Source organism: Myodes glareolus, chromosome 22, assembly GCF_982192425.1.
Source record: "Myodes glareolus chromosome 22, mMyoGla1.1, whole genome shotgun sequence".
Classification (NCBI taxonomy): domain Eukaryota; kingdom Metazoa; phylum Chordata; class Mammalia; order Rodentia; family Cricetidae; genus Myodes; species Myodes glareolus.
The window spans coordinates 56,906,591-56,930,283 of record NC_142047.1 but is presented as its reverse complement, the minus strand read 5'-3'; the positions used below and the strand labels follow the sequence as shown (position 1 = coordinate 56,930,283).

Genomic DNA, 23,693 nt, shown 5'->3' with positions numbered 1-23,693 from the left:
CAAGTCCCCCGCCTCCTTTTATGTCTTCTTAAAAAACTTTCTGCTCGTGTTTGCAGATACGACAGCACTAGCAAACTCACTTTGTAGACGTTGAGGGTCTCAGACTCAGAGATCTGCCTGTCTCCGCCTCCCAAGCGCTGAGATTAAAGGTGCGCTCCACCACTGCCTGTCAAAATTAGAATTTATTTTCTAAATTTTTATTACACTTTTATTTAGCGTGCGTATGTATGTGTGTCATGGCAGGACAGTAGAGGCCAGAGGACAACTTTCAGGAGTCTGTTCTCTCCTTCCACTGTGAGGATCTCAGGGATTGAACTCAGGTCATCAGGCTTGGTGGCAAGAGTCTTTACCCGCTGAATCATCTCGCTGGCCTTAAAAACCTTTTTTTTTTTTTAAAAAAAATATTTTATTTATTTATTCTTTATTTTTTTGAGACAGAACCTTTCCATCAGACCTAGGCTGTGCTGAAACTTTTGCTGCTGGAACAGACTGGCCTAAATCTCACAGAGTTCTGCCTGCCCCTGCCAGCCAAGTGCTAGGATTAAAGGTGTGTACCACCATGCCCAATTTAAAGATTTTTTTTAACGGATGTATATTAATGCGTGCTTGTGCATATGTGTGTGTGTCCTCAGAGGTTGGGAAATGATCAGATTCTCTGAAGCTAGAGCTATAGACAGTTGTGAACGTTAGGTCTCAAAGCAGGACAAGCCTCACCCTGTATTTCTCATCCTGTTCCCTACCCTAAACTTTCCTTCCCAGGGACTGGGCTTCCCTCCCTCAGCCTGATCCCTATATAATGCAGCTATTTTGGCTACCCAGTCTTTGGGTCTGGGCCACCTTCTGTAGGACTTTTCTTTTGGGCCACCAACCAACTCCCAAATCATGACATGGAGTCTTATCACTAGTTTTGAATACTTAGTCTTAGTTTAAGCTTGTTCCTGGCTAGCTCTTATAACTTAAATTAACCTGTTTTGCATCAGGACCTTTCTTTCATTCTGTATGTCCTACTTTCTCTGTGTCTGGCTCTTTCTTCCTCATTCTCTTCTCTCTTCAATTCCCTGAGTCTAGATCCTTCTTCTACTTATTTTCTCTGCCAGCCAGCCCCGCCTATCCCTCTACTGCCTAACTATTGGCTCTCCAGCTTTTTGTTATACCAATCAGGTGATTTAGGCAGGCAAAGTAAAACAGCAACACATCTTTACATAATTAAACAAATGTAACACATCTTTGCCTAGTTAAAGCAACAATCTTTCTGGGTCATGGGTCCTTTTTTGCTCTCTCTACCTTTCTCTCATGGTCGACTTTAGTCTGCCAGCCATGTTCAGCCTGGACTCTTCCCTCTGCCTGCTTTCTCTCTTCTGTCTACAATAAAGATCTCCCTACTTTAGGAAAACTCCTATCTTCCTTTTATTCATTTTTTTTTAGTGAGCGGCTAGAACTTGGGTCCTTTGGAAAAGCGGAAATTACTTTTAGCCACTGAGCCCCACAATGTCTTTTTGTTGAGCAGCTTACCAGTGGCCACAGCACTGAAGATGGCCTCCCCTCCCCAGCAGTCATTAACTGCCTACCGCTCCAAATAGCAATTTCTGTAAGTCAGAAAATGTGCTTGAAGGAGGGATACCGATTAGGGAAGGCTGTGAAGGTTTGCATTAAGTGCCAACAGTTTGAGACAGGGTCTCAATTCGACACAGACTGGCCTCAAACTCAAGGCCATCCCCTGGCCAAAGCCTTAGAGCATAGGGATTACAAGTATGAGCCACCATTAAAGATTTTAAATACCAAACATTTATTGAAAGAATGGCTGTACAGCTTTGAAACGGGAACAGTACAGGGATGTGACCGGTTAGAGCTGTGCTCCCAACTACTCAGTTTTGCCTACTTTGAACTGTAATATTTCATAAAAAGCGTTAAGACCCTTCTCCCCGCCAGAGCACTTCGCTGTCCCTCACACCGACCCGACTGCCGCCACACACCCCTACAGCCTCAACTCAGTGAACTGTGCAACACCAAACCTAACCAGGGCGTTTTGTTTTGTTTGAGACAAGATCTCACTCTGTAGCCAAAGCTACCCTGGAACTGTGCAGTTTAGGCGAGGCTGGAACTCCTGGCAATCCGGCTGCCTCGGCCCCCACATGCTGGGATTGAAGACATGCGCCATCATGCCTAGCTTCAGCTGGCCCTCATTCACGCTCGAGCCTCGGCTGTTCTTTAGACTGAGTGCACTCCTAAACTGAAGTAAACAGGACAAAGTCTCCTCCTAGACCCTCAGACCCACGGAGCCCCAGGATTAAGCCGAGCAGAGCTCTTGCGCAGCCGCGGATCGCTCGGAGAGGAAGAGGCGTGGTCCTGAGCGGAAGAGCAAGGCCCCAGAACGGAAGTAGTGGGAACCCGGAGGCAGCCGGAACGGGGACCAGTGAGAACGCGGGACTAGCCGGAGCCCGGAAGTGCGGACTAACTCTGCGGTCGTTCCGGAAGCTCAGGTCTCGGCATGGCTTTGGGAGGAAAGGCACCCAAGAGAAAGAAGGGCCAGGAGCGGAGGTGAGCGGCGCGCGGCGTTGGCGTGGGTGCGGGGTGGCTAGTGGCTCGCGGCCTGGAAGAGACTGTGCCTGTGTTTGCAGACAGAGCCCTGAAGATGGCGTGGGGAACGCGGCCGCCGACTACCAGGTGGGACAGGTCGCCGACAGCCTGCGGGGCGGCCAGAGACTTACCGAAGGCGCGACGGGGCGGCTGGCAGCTCTCTTCAGCACCGCGGAGTCACGGGCTCCACCCGTGTTTGTGCCTGTGCCCCAGGTGAGTCGCCGGCCTACGGCTTGAGTGTCCCCTTAGAGCTAGGTGTAGAGGGTAACTCGCCTGACAGCATCAGCTGTCCGCCCCTGGAGCTAGGCAAGCGTTTCACCCTGAGCCCTGTTCATTGATTGCCAGGGTCTCTTGTAGCTATTTAGGCCTCAGATTCTGTAATGTCCCCAAGGACGATCGTCCTCTAGCTTCTTGAGTGCTTAGTGCTTCTTGAGTGCTCCAGCATATCTGACTTGACTTTTTTTATTTTGAGAAAGGGTCTCACTAGTTGCCCAGATTGACTTTTAGCACAAACTGTAGCCCAGATGCCATACTGCTGCCTCAACTTTCCACTGAATAGCGGTATCACAGGCATGTGTGATCAAGCCCATCAGATCTGATTTCACGACTAATGAAGGTCAAGAATTCTCTGCTTCTCTATAACCAGTGAGGAAGAAGTAGTATCGATTTAGAGAGACAGCATAGTGTTGCTCAGGGACTTGGAGACAGGGACTTTACTATGTAGCCCTGGTTGGCCTGGCATAGCTCCTACCCCCTCCACATCCTGAACGCTGGAATTACAAGCATAGGCCACAACACAGTCATAGGTTCAGAATTCTTAAGAGCTTGACGTATTAAGTCTGACTTGAAACTCTTGAAAGGAAACACCTAAGAAAAGAAAACCCGATGATGAAGAAGAAAGTACGCCCCAGATTAAAAGGCCAGCTGTGCAAACCCCTGCCAAAAGGATGAAAGTGAAGAAACTCACTGATGCAGAGGAGAGGCTGGCAAACAGGTTGGTGAAGTTCTCCTTACCGGGTTAAATACGTCAGGTGGTTTTTAAAAATTAATGTTCATCTTAATTCTTCTCATTGCATAGTTCTCAAATTTAAAAAAAATACATTATATAAAGTCTCATAGTATAGATAGCTAAAAAATACAAAGACCCGGTTTATCCAAAGTGAACAGTTACTGGTAGATCAGCTTTTCAGGTCTTTCCTTTCCATCTCTGCCTCTTGTTATTTCTGGCCATCCTTGGTAGGTCTTTAGCCCAATCACTGTAACCCTGTGGTTTATGTCTTCAGTGTTTCTGGATGGCTATCAAACATGAATTTGGTTTTTCTTGTGAAAACCAAATTTCCATCATTAGCTTAAACTTTTTTTATAGAATATTTGACTTAGTATCCAGATAGTTACACCGGTACTACTTTGCCAGTTATTGTTTCTCGCTGTTTTTGGGAGGTGAGGTAGGACAGGGGTTTCCTTCCTTTCTTCCTTTCTTTTTCTTTTAAGATTTATTTATTTATTGTTTACAGTGTTCTGTCTGCATGTATGCCTGCAGGCCAGAAGAGGGTACCAGATCTCATTTCTGATGGTTGTGAGCCACCATGTGGTTGCAGGACTGGCTTTGTCAGCTGCTGTTGTTTTTGGTTTGTTGTTTTGTTTTTGACTCTTTTCTTTGATTGTTCCTTAAAAACTAGGGAGAGTGCTCTAGCAAGTGCTGACCTAGAAGAAGAGCTTCATCAGGAGCAGGGGCAGGAAAGGAGAAAGTCTCAGTCTCGTGGTAAAGCAACAAGTAGAGAAACACTTGGTGTAGCTGTCAGCCATGATGGAGACCAAAGAAGAAAAATCCCACTCAACCCTGAAGAAGAGCGGTTGAAAAACGAGAGGACCGTGTTTGTCGGCAATTTGCCTGTCAAATGTAATAAGAAGGTGAGCGCGAGGGGCAGTTTAAACCTAGGGAGGTTATCGACTGAGGTCACTTTTATTGAGCTAATCGTTGATAACTCGTTGCAATAGCTTCACTGGGCTTCCTGCTCACCACACCACAGGTGGTTCTGGTGCCGACACTTCCTTGATCCTGGAGTCACAGGCACAATCCCGGCCGAGTGTTTGTGTATGTGTGTGATGTGTGTGTGGTCTGGGGCTTGGCTTCCAGCCCTAATTCAGGCTTCTGAAGGTCATGTTTGAAACGGCAGTAGATTTTTCTGGCTTTTTTTCTCTTCAGCTTCTTTCCTGTGAATGCCTCTAGCATGTAAACTGGATCGCTCTCTTCACTGCTCTGTGTGGAGCACAGGAGAGGATGCCTGACACACGCACAGGCTCAGTGATGTCTGCCGTGTGGAAGAGTGAGCACTCAGGTGCCTTTCGTGCTGCAGGCTTCACTTTGCCTTCTATGAACATGTGGTTGGTCCTTACTGCCTGAGCAATCCTCGGGCCCAAATCCTGCTCACCTTTGGAAGGATGGGTTTATATTCTCCTTCCTTAAAAACAGCCTAGAAAATACTGACTTTTATTCTGTCCCCTAGCGTTTGATTTGTAAAGATATCATGTACTATCTTTCTTTTTTAAATATTTATTTATTATGTATACAATATTCTGTCTGTGTGTCTGCCTGCAGGCCAGAAGAGGGCACCAGACCTCATTACAGATGGTTGTGAGCCATCATGTGGTTGCTGGGAATTGAACTCAGGACCTTTGGAAGAGCAGGCAATGCCCTTAACCACTGAGCCATCTCTCCAGCCCCCATGTACTATCTTTTCAAAAAAAAATCTTTTTAGATTTATTTCATGTGTATGAATATTTTGCCTACATGTATGTATGTGTACTAGATATGTGCCCAGTACCTGTGGTGGTCAGAAGAAGTAAATAATCAGATTCCCTGGAAGGTGGAGTGACATAATTGTGAGCTGCCATTTGGGTGCTGGGAACCAAATCCAGGTCCTCTGCAAGAGTAACAAGGGCTCTTCACCACTGAGCCATCTCCCGAGTCCTTCTCTCTGTTTTTTGTCAGTTTGGTACACATCTCCATGAGTTACCCTGTTGTAACATGAGGGGCTGTTTGTTGGGGATTTTCTGTCCCGTCTGGCCCCCCAGCTATTTAGTCCCAGAGAAAAATCACACACAGATCTCTTTAAGTTATAAAGCTGATTGGCCCATTAGGTCAGACTACTTATTAGCTAACTCTCACATTTTGATTAACCCATTTTTCTGATCTATGTTAGCCATGTGGCTGAGTACCTTTTTCAGTGGGGCAGCTCACATCCTGCTGCTTTGGTGATCTGGGCAGGAGTGGGAGAAATCAGCTTCCTCTTCCTCAGAATTCTCCTGCTCTCCTTGCATCATTTCCACTTCCTGTCTGGTTTCCCGCCTACACCTCCTACCCGGCCAATCAGCATTTATTTAAAACATGATTGACAGAATACAGTACAGACAATTCTCCCGCACCACCCTGTGTATCCTGGGCCAGCCTTGAGATCTCAGTCATTCTGCCTTAGCCTCCTGTATACATTTTGCTATTGGTTATAATCTTTCTTTATGGCATAAGAATCAAAGGAAACGCATGTGATATTATGGTGCTCTGCAAAAAATATTCCTACAGTAAATGGCTTTAAATTAGAATTGGTTGTAGAAATTACTCATCAAAAATACATGTTCTTCACATCTTGAGATAGTCAAAGACTAATGCCCCAAAATGACTGACTAGGATTCTCTTTAAGTAATGTTCTGAAGTAAACAGTTGGCGGATTTCCCTGCGGGTCGGCATCATTAAAAGGCACTTTGGATTAAGCCAGTGTAAAAGGATCTGAGAACATGTTTAAGACACAAGTGTGACCTCAGTTTAAGTGTCTCACAGACTGTGAGCATTGGAGCCCACAGCTAGCACCGGCCATGAGTAGACGCTGATGTGGCCTCAGTTGTGATTTTCTTCTCTCCAAGTCTCTGTAAACTCTTCTTGTCCATCCCGCTGAAGTCACCCGCTTTTCTGACGCGCTCTTTGGTTTTAGATGCCGGGTGTGAGCACTCACCTTGCTTCCACTTTGTGTTTCTAGTGCTGGGATAAGAGACAAATAATACTATAGTTGGTTCTGGAATGTTCTTACAGTATAGCAGTGACACAGATGTTCAAGGTATTAACTAACATGTATGTGTTTATTGTTTATTTTAGAAGCTGAAGTCATTCTTTAAAGAGTATGGACAGATAGAATCTGTGCGATTTCGTTCTGTGGTAAGTGTCCTCTCCCCCTGAAAAATGCATGTCACTGCGCTCTGTAAATCAAAACTGATGGCCTCTTGGTGCCCAATATCTGCTGCGTTCAGATGATTGTCTCTGCTGTCAGTAAAGTAGGCAGAAAGGTTGCTTCTCACCAGGCATCTCCTTCAAACTGCAGCTAGCCTGACTTGTGTTGTGTAAACAGATTTTTGTCGGGACCACCAGCTCCCCAATAGCCACACTGAGGCTTATTATTAATTTTAAATGCTTAGCCAGTAGTTTAGGCTTGTTACTAATTAGCCCTGTCAACTTAAATTAATCCATATTTCTGATTTATGCTCTGCCACGTGGTGGTACCATTTTTCAGCCTGGCATATTCATCTTGCTTCTCTATGTATCTTCTGGCAACTCCCTTGACTCCATCCTGCTTCCCAGAGTCCTCTCAATTTGGCTGTCCTGCCTGACATTTTTCTGCCTAGCCATCGGCCAGTCAGTTCTTGTTAATCCAATCAGAAGGCGCTTTGGCAAAGACATATCTTCACAGACTACAGAAAGATTATTCCGTAACAGCTGCAGGAGCTGAGCGTGACTGTTGCAGGCAATGCTTAGGCACTTGTACTTGTAGATGGCATTGGTATCTACTTTTATTCTCATCAGTTATACTAGCATTCTCAGGATGAAATACACAGTATAGTTTCTGTTTCTGTGTGTTTTCTTTCTACTGTCCTGGAACTCACTAAATAGACCAGGCTGGTCTAGAATTCACAGAAATCCATCTGCTTTGCCTCCTGGGTGCTGGGATTAAAGCTGTACGCCATCGCAGCCAGTAGTACGTATTTTAATATTTTCAGTGTTGCTAGCATGTACTGGTTTACCTTGTTTCTAATTGTTTTTTCTTACACGGTTCAGGGCTTCTCAGGACTGAAAGGGTAGATCAGCAGTGGAAGGCTTGCCTAGCATTTGTAGTTTCTCAGTCTCTACACTGTTAGGGTGTGAGCTGGGTGGTTTTGTTGCTGCTGCATTGTGCTGCCTGGGATTACCCACTAAATGCCTGCAGTCTTGTCCCGTACAACAAAGGCAACCCTGAAGGATGCCAAGTGTCCTGTGGAAAAAAACTGGCTTCTTTAACAGTATACGTTTTCACTGGGCAATGGTGCATGCCCTTAATCCCAGCATTTGGGAGGCAGAGGTGGGTGGATCTCTGTGAGTTTGAGGCCAACCTGATCTATAGAGTGAGTTCCAGGACAATCAGAGATACACAGAGAAACCCTGTCTCGGAAAAAAAAAAGAAAGAAAAAGAAGAAAAAAAAGACATTCTCTAAGATTTTGACAGTCCTCATCATTTCTGTTGATATGTTTTTCCACTATTACCACCTATTTTATCTGCTCTTCTGAGCTTTATTTCCCAATATAAAGCTCTTATCTGACTCACTACCTGGAATGTCTTGGCTCGCACCATGATTACAGGATGTCTGTTTTTACCCCCTGCAAGATGTAGCATTGCCTTTAACACTTTTGTACCACCTGGCCTGTTACTTACTCTGCTTGCTTTTCACATGGGTATAGACAGAGTTTTCCAATCCCAGCAGCTGCTTCCAAATTACCACACAGAGACTTAATATGTATGAATACTCGGACAATAGCTCAGGCTTATTAGTAGGTAACACCTACATTTAAATTAACCCATTTTTAGTCTATGTATTGCCACATGGCTTGTGGCTTTACTATAGCATCTCTTACTCCCTTGGCAGCTGCCTGGAGTCTCTCTCTGACTCCATTCTTCTTTCTCTGTGTATTCTCAGTTTGATCACCCCACTTATACATTTTGTCTGGCATTGGCCGATCAGTTTTTATAAGACAATGAGAGTAATACATATTTATAGTATAGAAAAGGATTGTTCCACTGCATTTCCCCATTTTTGTCTAATTAAGGGAACTTTTAACTTTAACATAGTAAAACTATATAATAAAAAGTTATTAAATCAAAATTATAGTAACATCTAATTTATTTGTATTTATCAAATTAGAGAAAATACTCTTATCTATTTTATCTTGGTGAGTCTTAAGTTTTATATCTAATTCATCTTTTATTATAACTAAGAAAAACTGTAATTATGACAATCTAATTTTCACCTCTGTCAAAGACCCCAGAAGAGTGAAATGTTACCTAACAACAGAGACATCTTGCTGCCTGGAAGTCGCCCAGAGTTTCTCTGCAATATTGGGGCATCCAACTTTTTCCTGCAGGCCTAGCATATCTGACAGACTTTCCTGTGAAGCAGGGAACTTTGAAGGACTCTCCAACCGTGTCTTGGCAAAGTTTGGCAGTCGCCTTTTTGGTTTCCTGCTGGTTCTGTTTCAACAGCAACTGTTAGCAATTGAGACAAGGACAGTTCTTTGCTCATGTGGCTAGCTTTTGCCGTAAACAAAACAACCTTCATACAGAGTTTCTTCAGTGCCCACCATCTTTCTTTGAAGAAGTAAATGGGTGCTTTCACGAGCAGACATGATTCATTGTCATGAAAGCCTTATGTTATTAGAACATTTTAAATGCCATATTCTGTAGGTCTTTGAGGTGTTTAAAGTCCACCTGTCTATGTAAGATGTATGTTTGACCTTGAGAACATACAACTGACTGCAGTTGATGGTGGTAAGTGACTAACTACTAACTGGTATTTCTTAAATTATAGATGACATTTTTAAATGAGCTAGATAAACACAATATTCCAAACAGGAGTAGAAACATAGTACAAATAACTAAATAAACTAAACTAAAATCCATAATAATGTGAAATACTTTGAGATTAACAGTTGTTTTTCAGATTAAAGTAGATTCATTAGTCTACCGTTTTATCTCATCTTTTCTATATCCTAGCCCCCTTTTTCCTTTAGAAAGAGATTTTTGATTTTAACTCCTTTGTTTAGCTTTTTTCCTGACTATGACCCATAACAATTTGTAACCAAATCCCCTAAACAATGACAAATATCCATAATTCATTTTAGAGAGATATTGGTATTGTTCTCCAAACTACTTTCTGTTCTTTTGGGGGCACTGTTACCTCTGAGGGATGCTGAGAAAATTTAGGGTTATGATCAAGTCCTGATTGGAGTATTTTGTGTCACCTTGAAGCTGTTGTGGACGTAGAATTCAGGAGCTGTGTCAGAGGCTCTCTGGGCCATCCGTTCCCATTGGAGATTTTTCAGGGAGTCTTTCTTGGTCAAACCTGATTTTTTTTCTTTTAAACCTGGAACGAATCCATAACCTTTCTTTTTCTGTGCAAACAAAAGTATAACCTCTCCCCAAAAGCAACATACCTTTTGACTTAAATTTTGAAGTCAAGATAATTTTAAAGTATATAGATTGGTTTTCTATAGTAGTTTTCATAATCAAATCTCTCTTAGCAGTTATTTGCTCATTAACAGCCAAAAAAGCCAATGACAACACAGTAGCATACAGGATCCAGACTTTGTGTATTTCCCATCTTTACATGGCTTATTATACTTTTTATTACTCTATTTCTATTTAAGGACTTTATTTTAAAACTTTTTTGTTTGTTTTTGTTTTTCAAGACAGGGTTTCTCTGTAGCTTTGGAGCCTGTCCTTGAACTCGTTCTTGTTGACCAAGCTGGCCTCGAACTCACAGAGATCCGCCTGCCTCTTCCTCCTGAGTGCTAGGATTAAATGCGTGCACCACCACCACCCAAAACAATATATTTTTAATCTAAGACTGTATATATTCTTTTTCGTTTCCCTTTCAAGCCTCTGCACATTTATAAACACCTTATAAACTGGTTAGAGGCTCTTTTCGTCTGAGTCTGCCCTTATTGTGTATCTGTAACTCTGTAACCTTTTCTGTCTACTTGAGCCAGGCAGTGCACTGCTGGGAGAGGCCTGTCTGTACCACAGCCTGTGTGAGCCTGTGGGAATCGGCCATGTGGCTTAGCTCAGGGTGTGCTGTCAGTTGCCAGGAGCTTTGTCTCTGTACCACTGCAGGCATGAGAGATACAAGGCTAAGACGTCGCTCCTGGCTCTGTTTCTGTGTGTTTAGGATTATGTTTGGAGCTTTGTTAGGTCTTATGTGGAAATTCCAGCCCCACCTTGAAGTGCCATATGTAGGCAGTTTCCCATCCTAGCAGCCATTTCCAAATTACCACACAGAGACTTAGTATTATTTATAAGTGCTTGGCTAATAGCTCAGGCTTAATCAGTGTATTGTCACGTGGCTTGTGGCTTTACCTGTCCTCTAGTATCTCTTGTTCCCTCGGCAGCTGGCTGGAGTCTCTCTCTAACTCCACCTTCTTTCTCCCTGTATTCTCAGTTTGTTCCTGCCACCTGTTTTTCCTGGCCTTGATCAATCAGCTTTCCTAAGCCAATGAGAGCTTTACACAGTCATAGTGTTCCACAGCTCATGGGGTTTTTCATAGTTGAGTCATTCCTCTCTTTTCTCCTGGCCTGTGTCTACTCATGGCTTCTTTTTAAATTTTTAATTTTTATTGGGAATCCCTTTTTTTTTTTAAGATTTATTTTATGTGTATGGGCGGGTTTTTACCTTCAGTTATATGCATGCAGTGCTCTTAGAGGCCAGAAGAGGGCAGCAGATCCCCTGGCTGTAACGGGTCCAGTGCTCCTGCTTGTGTTGGGAGACCAGCCTGGGTCCTCTGGAAAAGTAGTGAGTGTTATTTACTGCTGAGCCATCTCTGCAGCCATCTTACCCATTCTATTTCCTCGTGTCAGAACAGCTGACCGTGCTGTGGTTCCTCTCTTCCATCTTCCTTCATTCGTACAGAACCCCGTGGTCTACCGGCATGTGTGGTCACCCTGTGGGTTCTTCAGCCTCGTCTATCAGTGCACCACTTACTGCCCTGAGCTGAAGCCACTTGTTCTGTTGACCTGTGTGACCCTTCCTATAGCTGCTCCCTTGTCACTCGGCTTTATTGCGGTGCTGCTGGTATAATGTGCTCCTGGGTCTCCGGGACTGTGTTCCCATGACCGAGATCAGGATCATCCTCAATGCACACTGAGTCCATGGCTTGCCTGGGCTACACAGGCCCTGTCTAAAACAAATAAAGACTCCACTAATTTGGGGACCCAGTGGATACATAATCTCTTAGATGTTAAGGAAATCACATTTCCTCCTGACCAGTCTAGAATAAATGCTGGGCGTCCCCCCCGCCATTTGCTTTATAAAGCTGTTCTCATCATGCTTTTCATGACTCTTCGCTGTGTTGGAGTCATCCTGCAGTGTCTGTGCTTGTGCTGTGTTGTCTGGGAACTCCTTGTCTCTTCTCCCTTCTGTTTGAGATGGGGCTTCCTGTATCCCTGTGCAGCTCAGGGTAGCTGTATTCCTCATCTCCTTGTCTCCGTGCTGGGATTCCAGGATTATAGACGTGTGCCGCAGCTCCTGGCTCACAGGCGTTAGGGTAGTTGTCTCTGATCTGATCTCCCTAAGGTGTTTTGAGCTGCATGTGGTTAGCTACATAGTTTGGCTATTACTAAAATGTAACTTATGTGACTGGAGGTGTACCAGAGGTAGACCACATGTTGGCCCATATGAAGTCCTGAGAGCAGTCTCCAGCCCTGAGAAAGGGGAAGAATAAAAGTGTTAACCAGTTTGAAAAATACTCCAAAATCAAATTTGTAATGTGTTTTTTTTTCTTCTTAAAAGATGCCAGCAGAGGGAACACTAACCAAAAAGTTGGCTGCAATAAAGTAAGTTTATAATTAGATTATTTTCTTTTTATTAGACTATCCTAGTGTTCTGTGAGGTCTACCTGATTTATTTAAGTATACCTGCTCATGGCTAGTTAGATTGTTTGTTTGTTTTCATCTTGTGGTCATAAATAAGTGGAATGAAGGAATGGTTTGGTTTGGTTTTTTGAGGCAAAGTCTCATTATGTAGCCCTGACTGTCTGACTGACTTTGAGCTTATGGAGATCTGCCTATCTGTGCCTCCCAAGTGCTGAAATTAAAGGTATGCACTACCTGGCCCAGGCAGGCCTTACATTTTTAAGACAGTGTCTTGCTATGGAACTCAGTAGGCATGGAACTCCTGATTCTTCTGTCTTTGTTTATGGGTGCTGAGCATATAGGGGAGCACCACCACATCTGGCCACTTTTAGGACTGTGATGTTTGAGCCTGGCGAAAGCGTTGCCACAGTCTGCATCCTGAATGCCTCCTTAGCCCAGTGTGTGCCTGTGCAGTGCGTCTACCTCTGCTTGTAGGCAGCCGCTCACTCGCCTACCTTCTGAGCTATGTGTGCAGTGTGTTTGTGAGCAGACCCCACTCTTCATCATGCTCGGCCTCCTTGATTACAGTCAGTGTGCTTTAGCTTCCTAAAAGATAGCCCCTCACTGCCCATCATGAACACCAGATGTCCATGTCTTCCGCAGCCGCAGGACACTAGTGTCAGCCTTTCTAAAGACTCCTTGCTATGCTTGTGTGTTTTTTCTCATAGTTTAAGATGGCAAACATCTTTTTATGTGCTTACTGGGTGTTTACTGTTTGGTCAAGTATTGTAAAAACATCACGTGTTTACTGCTGTCTTTTTCCTCTTGTTTCTGAGGGAGAGACAGGTGGACGGCGTGGGGAGAGTTACATATTCTGCATGCAAAAGCGTTGGTGTCTGTCTTTTAAAGGATCAAAAGGATAAGAAATTTCACATCTTATTGAGGATCCAGAGTGGGGTGCTACCATTTGTTCGTGAGCTGTAGTGTAGTGGGAATGAGGGCACCAAGCTGTGGTCAGCCCCTCCTCGCTGTGGTCCCCAGGCTCCCCCGCTGTAGAGTTTATTTGTAATGTATGTATATGGGCATGCATTGTTACTGTGTGCTTGTGGGAGCTGGTCTCTACCACTGATGACTAAGTTACAAAACAATCTCACACAGTTCAGAATTATGAATAATAAAAGGGTTATTTATTTAAGGGAAAAACTTACAGATCACTGTCCCAGCAACAGCCCTCTGCATTTACTGCTGCTTTTACAGTATAAGAGACCACGCCCAAGTGGGCTGATATCTTAAAGGCTATTGGCTGAAGGAGCAGAGTGTTCTCCTACAGCATACCACCAAGTGGGTACTAGAGGATCAAACTCAAGCTGTCAGTCTTGGTGACCGGCATCTTTACCCACTGAGTCATCTTTTAGGCTAGACTCACCCTTTTGCCTTTGGTGGGTCTTAATGTCCCATACCGTGTCCCTGACAGGAGGTTCCCTTTCCTCTTCTAGCCCTGGAGTCTTGGCTCTGTCCCAAGTGGCAGGCTCACTGTCCCCCCCTGCAGCATCTTCACCTTTTCCCTCATCTGGAGGAGGATCCAGGTGGACTTGGCTACTCTTCTCTAGCCTATTGTCAGCGTAGATGTTCTCTGGGACTCATGCCCATGCTCCATCTTCTGTGGCTGCCAACTCAGATCTGAGTACACCCATAGCATCAGAGAGACTGAACCTTGCTGGTATTGTCTCTCTTTGGAGGGAGGATCCTGGCCTTAGTGTCCAGGCTGCTTTCCTCCAAGACTCTTTTGCTCTCTGGGTTCCACCAGTTTTGATGCTGTGGATTAGCTGCTAAAGACAGGAGAGATGCTCTTTCTGGCTTCTGTGCAGTAGTGGGGACAACATTACCTGACACAGCGGTTCATAGTTCCCTTTAGTCTGATGAAAAAGTCCACTGAAGTAGACCCACCTGCTTGCCGCTGGTATTCATGGGACAGATATTTCTGTTCTGTGTTGCTGGGGTCAGCGTTGGGTTTGTTGGCAGCTGTGTCCTGTGGGGAGAGTTAGGTGCTGGAGAGCACTGACTGAGCTAGTTTGTCAGCCCTGCAACCACCATCAACACTTCTCAGACCTCAGTTTCTTCATCATGAAGTCAGAAAATAACACCCACTCCAGGTGAAAGGTCTAGGTCAGTGCTGGCAGTGTTTCGTGTCTAGTAAATCATAGCTGTTTTCCTCAATAGTAAGGTATCAGATTGTGCATAGGAAGTCACAGAAACCATGACAGTGCCGAGATGGAGAACGGACATGTGCCCCGTCTAACCCAGATGCTGTCTATAGTCAGCTGGTCACAAAGGAAAAATTGTTTTTTTCCAATGGTGTCTCACTGGATGTACCACATTTAAGTGAGAGCCTGTGGCCAACACAAAACAAACTCTGGTATTTTTAAGATTTTTTTTTGTCTCTAACTATTTTGTTGGGGCATTTTTTACCTTACTGGTCTTTTGCTTATATATTATAGTCTACACATGTCTCTCGTGCCTTCTTTTTTTTTTTTTCTGTTTTGCTTTACTTCTTTATTTATTTTTGCCTGTTTGTTTTCCAGAGAGAAAGAGAGAGAGAGAAAGGGCATGGAGTCGGATGGGTGGGGAGGATGTATAAGTCCTGGCTGTCTTGTAACTTGCTCTGTAGACCAAGCAGGCTTCGACCCACAGAGATCCTCTTGCCTCTGCTTCTTGAGTGCTGGGATTAAAGGTGTGTGCTACCATACCCAGCTTGAAAAATAATTTTTTTTCAACAACAAGAAAGAAAAGACTTAAGGTGGTCTAGTGTGCTGCAGCAGGCCATGTTCCCTGTTCATGTCTGGCCCTGCTCAGTGGGTGTCTTCCTAACAGTTCTAATTTGTGTGTTTGCCTTTGATGACCTCAGCAGCAGGCTGGCATCTTTAGGCAAGGACCAGTGATCATTACTAAGTCTAATTTTACTGTTTTGTCTAAGATTTATTTATTTTTATTTTTTATATATTTGATTGTTTTGCTTGCATGTGTATATGTGCACTGTGTGTGTGTGTGTTTGTTGTCAGAGGAGACCAGCAAGTTTGTCAGATCCCTGGAACTGGAGGTAGAGATGGTCGTGAGCCGCCTTGTGGGTGCTCGGAACTGACCCAGGCCCCCTTCAAGAGCAACAAGTGTTCTTAGCCACTGAGCCATCTCCTCAGCCCTCGTCTGTCTTACCGTTATCATTAGTAGCTTTGCAAGTGTAGGTCTTGGGCAACAACATCAGCCATAATCACTAAAGGTGAAAACCAGCCTGGGGAAGTGGCTTGGTTAAGTGGTTGCCTAACAAGCGTGAGGACTTAAGCTTGATCCCTAGATCCTTTGTAAAAAAGCCGGGCATAGTGGTTGGCATACTTGTGATCCCTGTGCTGGAGCGGTGAGACAGTGACCATGCAGTCTAGCCTGTGTGGTGAGACCTAGGCATGAGAAACCCTGTCTCAAAATGTAGGTAGTGCCTGCAAGATGGCTCAGCAAGGAAAAGTGCCTGCTTCCAAGGTCAGTGACCTCGGTTCAGTCCCTGGAACCCACATAGTGGAAGGGAAGGATTGACTCCTGTGAGTTGTCCCTGCCTTCACATGAGTGTATGTGCTCCCCAGCCTATAACTAAATACACAAATGTTATAAAAATACTCAGAGAAACAGTGGGCAGCACTGGAGGGATGACAGATGAGGCTGACTCTGGCCTCCACACATACATGCACATATGTGTGAGCACACACAGGAAAGTGGAGAGCAGCTATTACCTGCCTTGCTTAGAAAGAATATCCTTGACACTTGCTGTGGTCCTGACAGAGGGGCTGTGTCTAGGCCAGACTAACCTTTAGACGCAGTAGCAAGTTTACCAGGTACAGAAGACAGAGGCGCACGTCAGACTGCTTTCTCACAGCAGCAAACTCAGGCTGTTGGAAATAATGCAGGTCCAACAGATTTGTCTGAATGGACAAGTGAAGTGTAATGGATAGGAGTAGATAGGGCTGTAAAAGGGAAGCAGTCCGTGTGGAAGTGGGGAAGGTGGTGCCCATCAGCTGGGTGGGTGGTGGCTGCTAGGGCTTTTGCTCCTGCGCTGAGCTGTTTGTCAATGTGCTCTTCTAGGTGTGTTTCCTACAGTGAAAAGGAGCAGTTTTTGTAGGTTCGGAGTTGGAGCCAGGATGACATTGCTAATCCTTCCATTGTTCTAGTTGACACATGTGGGAGTTCTGTTCTCACCATTCCTTCACAGTGATGACTCCCGAGATAGTGTGGGCTGATTGCTCCTTTGCTATCTTTATGTATCTCTGTTCTTTTTCAAATTACTGGATCTTTTCTTAAAAATGTAGAACTTCCCGTCTGCAAATTTTATCATGTATTGATTATAGAAAACAAAACTAGATTTTTCTCCTGAGTTTGAGGTTAGCAAGTTTTACATGATCTGTTTTTCCTTCTGTTCTCTCTGCAGACGTAAATTTCACCCTGACCAGAAAAGCATCAACGCGTATGTAGTGTTCAAGGAAGAGAGCGCTGCTGCAAAGGCGCTGCAGAGGTAACCCTCCCGGGGACGGGGCGGCGCTGGCCTCTTCCCGGAGAGGGCTTTACGTGGGTTTCATTACAGCAGACGCCCCATTACTAAGCACTGATTTTCAACAGCCATCCCTGCTTGTCTTTATATTAGAAACGGGGCCGAGATTGCAGAAGGATTTCGTATTCGAGTTGATCTCGCATCTGAAACCACCTCTGTAAGTAGAATCTGATTTGTCTAAGGATCTTAACAAGACAGCTAGAGATGGTAGCTCATGCCTGTCATCCCTGTATCAGGGTGACAGGAATTATAGGCTCACCTGGCTTGATAATGTGAGACTGTGTCCCAAAGAAATGGAAAAGAAAACAAGACAACAACAAAAAGATCTTCACATGAGCTTTGTGAGAAGGTGGACCAATGGAGGGAGCAGGGGAAATGGGAGAAAGGAACCTTTGTTCTTTAGGGACACAGTATTGGTGTCCAGGGGGTCACAGGACTCTGGTGAACCAGACAGGCCGCTTCCCATTTGAAGACACTCTCCCACGACCAGCTCTTTAGAGAAAGGAAGCGGTCACCAGAGACTAAAGTCAGGAAAGTTGTTACTCACTTAGGCTGCTTGCTCATGCCTGTATCAGAGCTGGGGAGGCAGAGGCAAGAGCAGCACACGTTTTGGGCCACGCTGGGCTGTACAGTGAGACCCCGCCTCAGAAACCAAAAGCAGAGTTGTTATTTGTTAGCGGTAAGGAGCAGTCTGAAGACTCTGTGTGCTTGATAAGTGCTGGAGACACAGAGGCCAGGCTGTGGCTCTGTTTTATGGTAAGTGCTGTCATCAGCACAGGGTGCTTTGTCCACTCAGTGGTGCCCCTGGGACAGGGCGACAGGAAAGGACAAGAATGGTTTGCAGGAGACAGATTCCATGAGTCCTGAAAGATTTACCTGGGCAGGAAAGTATTCTCAAAGCACAGAGGCGATATCTGTGAGGTGTTGTGGGAGGCCACTTGTGTGTTCCCAGCTGCCCGGAACCGAATTAATCACACAAAACTATATTTAAATCACTGCTTGACCAATCACTTAAGCATATTGCTAGCTAGCTCTTATATCTTTGGTTAACACATTTTTATTATTTTATATTTTACCACGAGGCCCATGGCCCACCAGCAAGGTTCCAGCTGGCAGCTCACCTCTTTCCCCTCTGGCAGCTCCATGGCTTCTTTCTCCCAGCATTCAGTTTAGTTTTCCTCCCCTAGCTCTGTCCTGCCCTGCTACAGGCTCAAAGCAGTTTGTTTATTCATTAACCAATAAAAGCAGCACATGTACAGAAGGATTCCCCACATCAGGGGTGTGTATGACAAAAGCTTTGTGTGGTCAGTATGGTAGCTCAGAGTGCTGCAGGGTAGATGGGTTGGCAGGCAGACTATGAAACCCTGCTTTGCCTCACTTCATGCAGCGTCAGGAGCATTCAACATCTCAGTGCTGGTGCAATGTGACCAGGTGCACATGACAGCTGCATCTTCAGACAAAGAGAACTGTAGAGTTAGCCTGCAGCAGTGTGCTTCTCCTAGACGAGAGAGAGCAACAGTCAGAGTCAAACTTCTAGCTGGATGGACCACAGAAGGTCAGCAAGCTGTGGTGCTTGGGCCATATCTGTTAATAAATTTAACTGCACACAACCAGAGTTTGTTTTTGTATCTTAAGCTATTATAGCCGGATGAGAAGTTGCGGTGGAGATCATGTGGCCTTTAAACTCTACGTCTGAGTGGTTCTCCACCTTCCTAATGCTGCGGCTTTTAATGCAGTTCCTCATGCTGTGGTGACCCTCGACCGTAGTTTATCTTCATTGCTACTTCATAACTGCAATTTTGCTACTGTTATGAATCGTAAATATCTGTTTAGTCATCCCTGTGAAGGGTCATGTGACTAAGGGGTCACAACCCACAGGTTGAGAACCACTGCTTAGAGCCTAACGTGGTTGCTGATTGGCCTCTCTCAGGCCTTCCCTCAGCACTGCCTGTGATCAGGTCTCTCCTCTGGTGCTCGCGCACTGTGCAGCGGGAGCGTAGGAACAGACGTGGGCAGGGTATGATCAAGTCAGGGAATGGAGACCCTCAGCTCGTGGAGGGGATGCAGCGGTGGGCGGGGGTGGGGTAGCTCCTGTTGTCTAGTGTACTGACTGTTTCTGTTCATCGCTGTTTCAGCGGGACAAGAGATCGGTGTTTGTGGGCAATCTTCCTTACAGTAAGTTTGCTTTAACAAAAGTATACTTGTTATTACATGCTAGGGAAAGGATCAGGATGTAGTTCTGTGGCCAGGGGCTTACCTTCATGCCTGAGAGCAGTAACAAGCACAGTAGACAAGAACAAAAGGAAATTGAGTAATTCTGGATGTGGTGGCGCAGTGAGTGTCTTTAATCCCATCTCGTTGAGGCCAAGGCAGGAAGACAGAAAAACGAAGGCCACCTTAGCTGCCTCTGAGGAAAATTTAGAAAGAACTGAAGGTGTTGCTCAGTGGCAGATTACCTCACTAGTACCTCACTAATACCTCACTAGTACCTCACTAGTTCCTCACTAGTATACCTCACTAGTTCCTCACTAGTACCTCACTAGTTCATCACTAGTTCTGTTCCCTTACACCAGAACCCGTAGAAACAAAGCTCGAGTAATGTAAGAATTGTTTAGGACAGCTTTTAGAGGCGTGCTGTGTAGTGCTGTGTTCTCATGGGGCTTTGCTAAGGTTTATCTAAGGACAGTCCATACGTTCACCTCATTTGTGCTTGGATTTATTTGTAGAAGTTGAAGATGCTGCTTTGGAGAAACACTTCCTGGACTGTGGGAGCATTGTGGCAGTGCGGATCTTGAGAAACCCACTCACAGGCGTCGGCAGAGGGTTTGGCTATGTGCTCTTTGAGGTACGGGGACCAGAGCGCTGCTGCTCCTGGGGATGAATGCCTGTGCCCGGGGAGGTCGTCAGCGCTGTGATTCGAATTCCCAGCAACCACAACAGAGTGCCATGGCTGCAGCTGCCCAGGCATCCTTGTTTGTCATGCTAGCAGTGCTGAGGAATACTCGAGATGCTGGTGTTAGAGGAGCCTCACCTTCTGTGAGACGGAGCAGCACAGGTTCCTGCATTGAGTTCAGTGACTCCTAGTCAGTGTCTCCTGACATTCCTAAGCAGTCGGGGATACCTCTGCTGGACAGCACGTAGATTTATTGTTACTATTTTTAATGTGTATGTGAGTATAGGTACCCATGCCAGACATAGGGGGTGTCCCATGAGCTGGAGTTACTGGTGGTCATGAGCCATTTGGCTTGGGTGCCAGGAACTGAACTCCAGTTCTCCTTAAGAGCAGTCTGTACTCTTTAACTACTGAGTGAGACATCAGTCCAGTGCCCAGGCTCTCCAACCCTTGACAGGATCCCTGGGAGATGTTAGAAGTCTTGTGTGTGAGGTCTGTGCTGCTCTACCGCACTGATCCTGTTCCTGTCTAGATGGAACTCGCCTCTTTGAGAAGCTTGTAGAGTTCTTTCAACGTCTCAGTATTCAAAGTAGTATTAGTCATTCTGTGCTGGAGTAGAATGTTCAGGGCCTCTAGTCCCACATCGTAGGAACTATAGGAGAGTTTCCTGTCTTCCACTTACAACAGAAATTTTACAGAAAGTTGGGGTCTGAGCTGTTTTCTTTTTTAAAGAAACCTATGGTGACAAAAGTGAGCCCTTGGTTGTGACCGTTAGCGTTTGGGGAGGTGACCTGAGTGTGACCTGAGTGTGACCTGAGCAGCGGGGGCTCACGCAGGGCTATGGAAACCACAGAGCAGAAGCCTTCTGCTGCAAGCTTCTTATACCATTGAACTCAGACTTTACTGATCTCGTTACATATGGGTTTATTATTATTATTATTATTCTTACAGAATACAGATGCTGTTCATCTTGCTTTGAAGTTAAATAATTCTGAGCTAATGGGAAGAAAACTGAGAGTCATGCGTTCTGTTAATAAAGAAAAACTAAAGCAACCGAGTTCAAACCCAAGCTTGAAGAATTCCAGTAAACCTAAGCAAAAAGTTACTTTTTCTTCCAAAAATGCATTTATTGGAGAAAAGGCAGTTCTCACGAAAAAGAAGAAAGGACAAAAGAAAAAAGTAAAAGCAAAGAAACCAAAAAATCAGCAGTAATGGCAGAAGCGGCCGCCTTTGTTTCCATGTGAACACTTGGAATGAGTGTCTGGGTTTTTACAAATTGTGTGGAAAATGTGGAGACTCACACAATGGTGTTTTGTATTCATATTATATGTAAGACTTTTTTTAAAAGCGTTATACTTAGATATGAGTTTACAGAAAATAATAAACATTAATGCTGGTTCCTGTGAGGACGATTCCAGATGTGGCCGTGAAAGCCCAAGGCAGACTGAGCTGTCGGTAACAGACGCCCATCTCTTCCTATCGTATTCCAGCCATCTAAGAATTGCCAACCAACACGAACACCAGAACCATGGTCAGCAGCTAACGTGGTTGGTTATCAACGTCCTTGACAGGCTGGCTATAAAGCTGGTTTTGCAGGGAAATGTGATCCTTAAATTGCTGTCACTCAGAATGAAATAGCTGTCCCAGAAAGTTTAAAGACAATATTTCCTAAAGAATTGTGGTAACGGAATCACAGATTTTAAAGATGGACGACAGGACAGCATAGGCTGCATCCCTAGGGGCTCGGCCTGCTCACAGCTGATGATACAGATGTCACCAAACCGAGGCTGGGTCCAGGGTGGAGAACTGTGGGGAGGTGTAAGCCAAGGTGGCTGATGCTTAGGCAGGCAGCATAAGGAAAGCGCACACTCTGTCACTTAGGTGGACAAGAGGGCAGGGTGAGTTTTCACTCATTTAGTTTTCAAAATTCTGTCTTTGGACAATGCCATGTAGAAAATCTAATGGGTGTTAGAACATAGCTCTACTTCTATGGTTAAGCTTCTTGGTTAAGAGCATGCACTGCTCACTCTGCCAGAGAACCTGAGTTCAATTCCTACCACCCACATCAAGTAGTTCACAATTGCATATAACTTAAACTCCTGGGTCCAACTCCTGGCCTCCGCAGGCACCGACATACACATACAATTAGAAGTGTAGTTCTTAGCAGAGAAAGCTCCATTTCCTGTAGCCAAGTCTGGATAGTTTATGCTTTGCTTCCCTTACAGTATTTAGAACCCTTTCAGTTAAATCTCAGCAATGTTACTTGATCATTTTGCCTAAATTATATAAAGATATATTAGACTGTGTGTTCATATATGATCTGTGTGCATCCATGCATACTTTGACTCCTGTGAGTGAACAGCTTAAAGCATGGTAGATATTGTATATACATATATTGTAGAGGACCGGCCTCGACAAAAATACCTCTTGCCAGGGTATGGGTGTGGGAATTGAAGAAATGTAATAACATGAAGATGTATAAAAACAATAAGACAGAAAACATAGAAAGTGTTGGGAGGGCATCCAGTGGCTGAAGTCCTCTGAGTTTATTTTTTCACTGCTTTTATACCCAACACTAATGGGGGAGGGGGGAGAGGTGGGAGAAGGTAACAAAAGACTTTATTAACATGATACAAAGGATAACTCACACAGCCAATTGCTTTATCACTCTGAGACATCAAATCATTAGCACTCTGTTGTCTAGGTAGCAAAGGCGCTCTAGATCTAGACAACTACCTATCCCCAGATGACCTCATAGCTGCAAAGAAGGAGCAGAAGTAGACTTGCACATCCTGACCACCTGTCAGGATGGCATGGAACTATCTTAATTTCAAGAGAACCAAGCAATCACATCCCAAGTTGAGACAGACAAGTATGGCTTGTCAATCTCCAAACACTCTGATCGTCAGACAAGGTGGAAATGGGCCTGCAATTTTCAGCCTCGACCGCGCGCACACGCACACACACGAAGTTAACTTTATTACTGTGCGTGTGCATCACAGGCCCAGATGTTTTGGAATTTGTTACTGTGTACTTGCTGAAATCTCTCCTTTCACAGAGTATGTGTGTGGTACTTACTGTTTAAAACATGAAAAAAGGATTTTGTAGAACATTTTCCTTAGACGCTCTGTAACTTTTCTTTCAACCTGGACAAATACTTACCTTGTTATATCTGATTGGATACTTACAGTCACAAGGCTATGAGTGACCAACATTTTTAGTTATAATAAAAATACTGAATACATGTTTTTTAATCGTGAGAATTAGTCACTTTTTTCTCATGAACAGTTTTTCCCGAACTTGTCCTTGAATGTTTTCTGCTGTGCTTATCCGTTAAGGAGTTCTCACGATGAGAGGCTTAGGGAAGCTCTGATCGCCTACCCTTTGCCTTGTCACTGCAGACAATTCTAAGTGACTGCAGCAGAGCTTGTTCCTGTCTCCAGAGTTCACGTAAAACCCCTTGAGTGTGACCCGTGTCTCCCAATTCCCTGTGAATACCTCCCTCCGTAGGTGAAGAGACTAGACGTGGAGTCTGATAGTGACTCGTGGTAATCCCACGTGAAGGTGGGATTACCTTCAGTTTGCAGTATTAACTAATAATTATGGACACATTTAACCGAAATGGACTTTTCTTATTGCTGCATGTGCTGCGGACATTTGATTAAAAATACCAGTGATGTGGCAGAGCACTAACCTAGTGTGCCTGCCACTCTTC

The 23,693-nt window shown here is 44.8% G+C and overlaps 1 protein-coding gene across 1 annotated transcript; it reads left to right on the top strand.

The window, feature by feature from the left end:
- The first annotated feature begins 2,386 nt into the window (after window positions 1-2,386).
- Rbm34 (RNA binding motif protein 34) lies at window positions 2,387-23,232 on the top strand. Its single transcript, XM_048450167.3, has 11 exons — window positions 2,387-2,538; window positions 2,619-2,790; window positions 3,438-3,571; window positions 4,257-4,488; window positions 6,725-6,784; window positions 12,436-12,479; window positions 16,966-17,049; window positions 17,179-17,242; window positions 19,221-19,260; window positions 19,812-19,930; window positions 20,930-23,232. The coding sequence occupies exons 1-11, from the start codon at window positions 2,489-2,491 to the stop codon at window positions 21,188-21,190; spliced, it is 1,260 nt and encodes a 419-aa protein (XP_048306124.1). The 5' UTR covers window positions 2,387-2,488; the 3' UTR covers window positions 21,191-23,232.
- The last annotated feature ends 461 nt before the right edge of the window (window positions 23,233-23,693 follow it).

Coding starts and splice junctions, on each gene's coding strand:
- Rbm34 (XM_048450167.3), top strand. CDS start 2,489: ATGGCTTTGGGAGGAAAGGCACCCAAGAGAAAGAAGGGCCAGGAGCGG. Junction 17,243..19,220: donor TCGCATCTGAAACCACCTCT/GTAAGTAGAATC, acceptor TCGCTGTTTCAG/CGGGACAAGAGATCGGTGTT. Junction 19,261..19,811: donor TGTGGGCAATCTTCCTTACA/GTAAGTTTGCTT, acceptor ATTTATTTGTAG/AAGTTGAAGATGCTGCTTTG.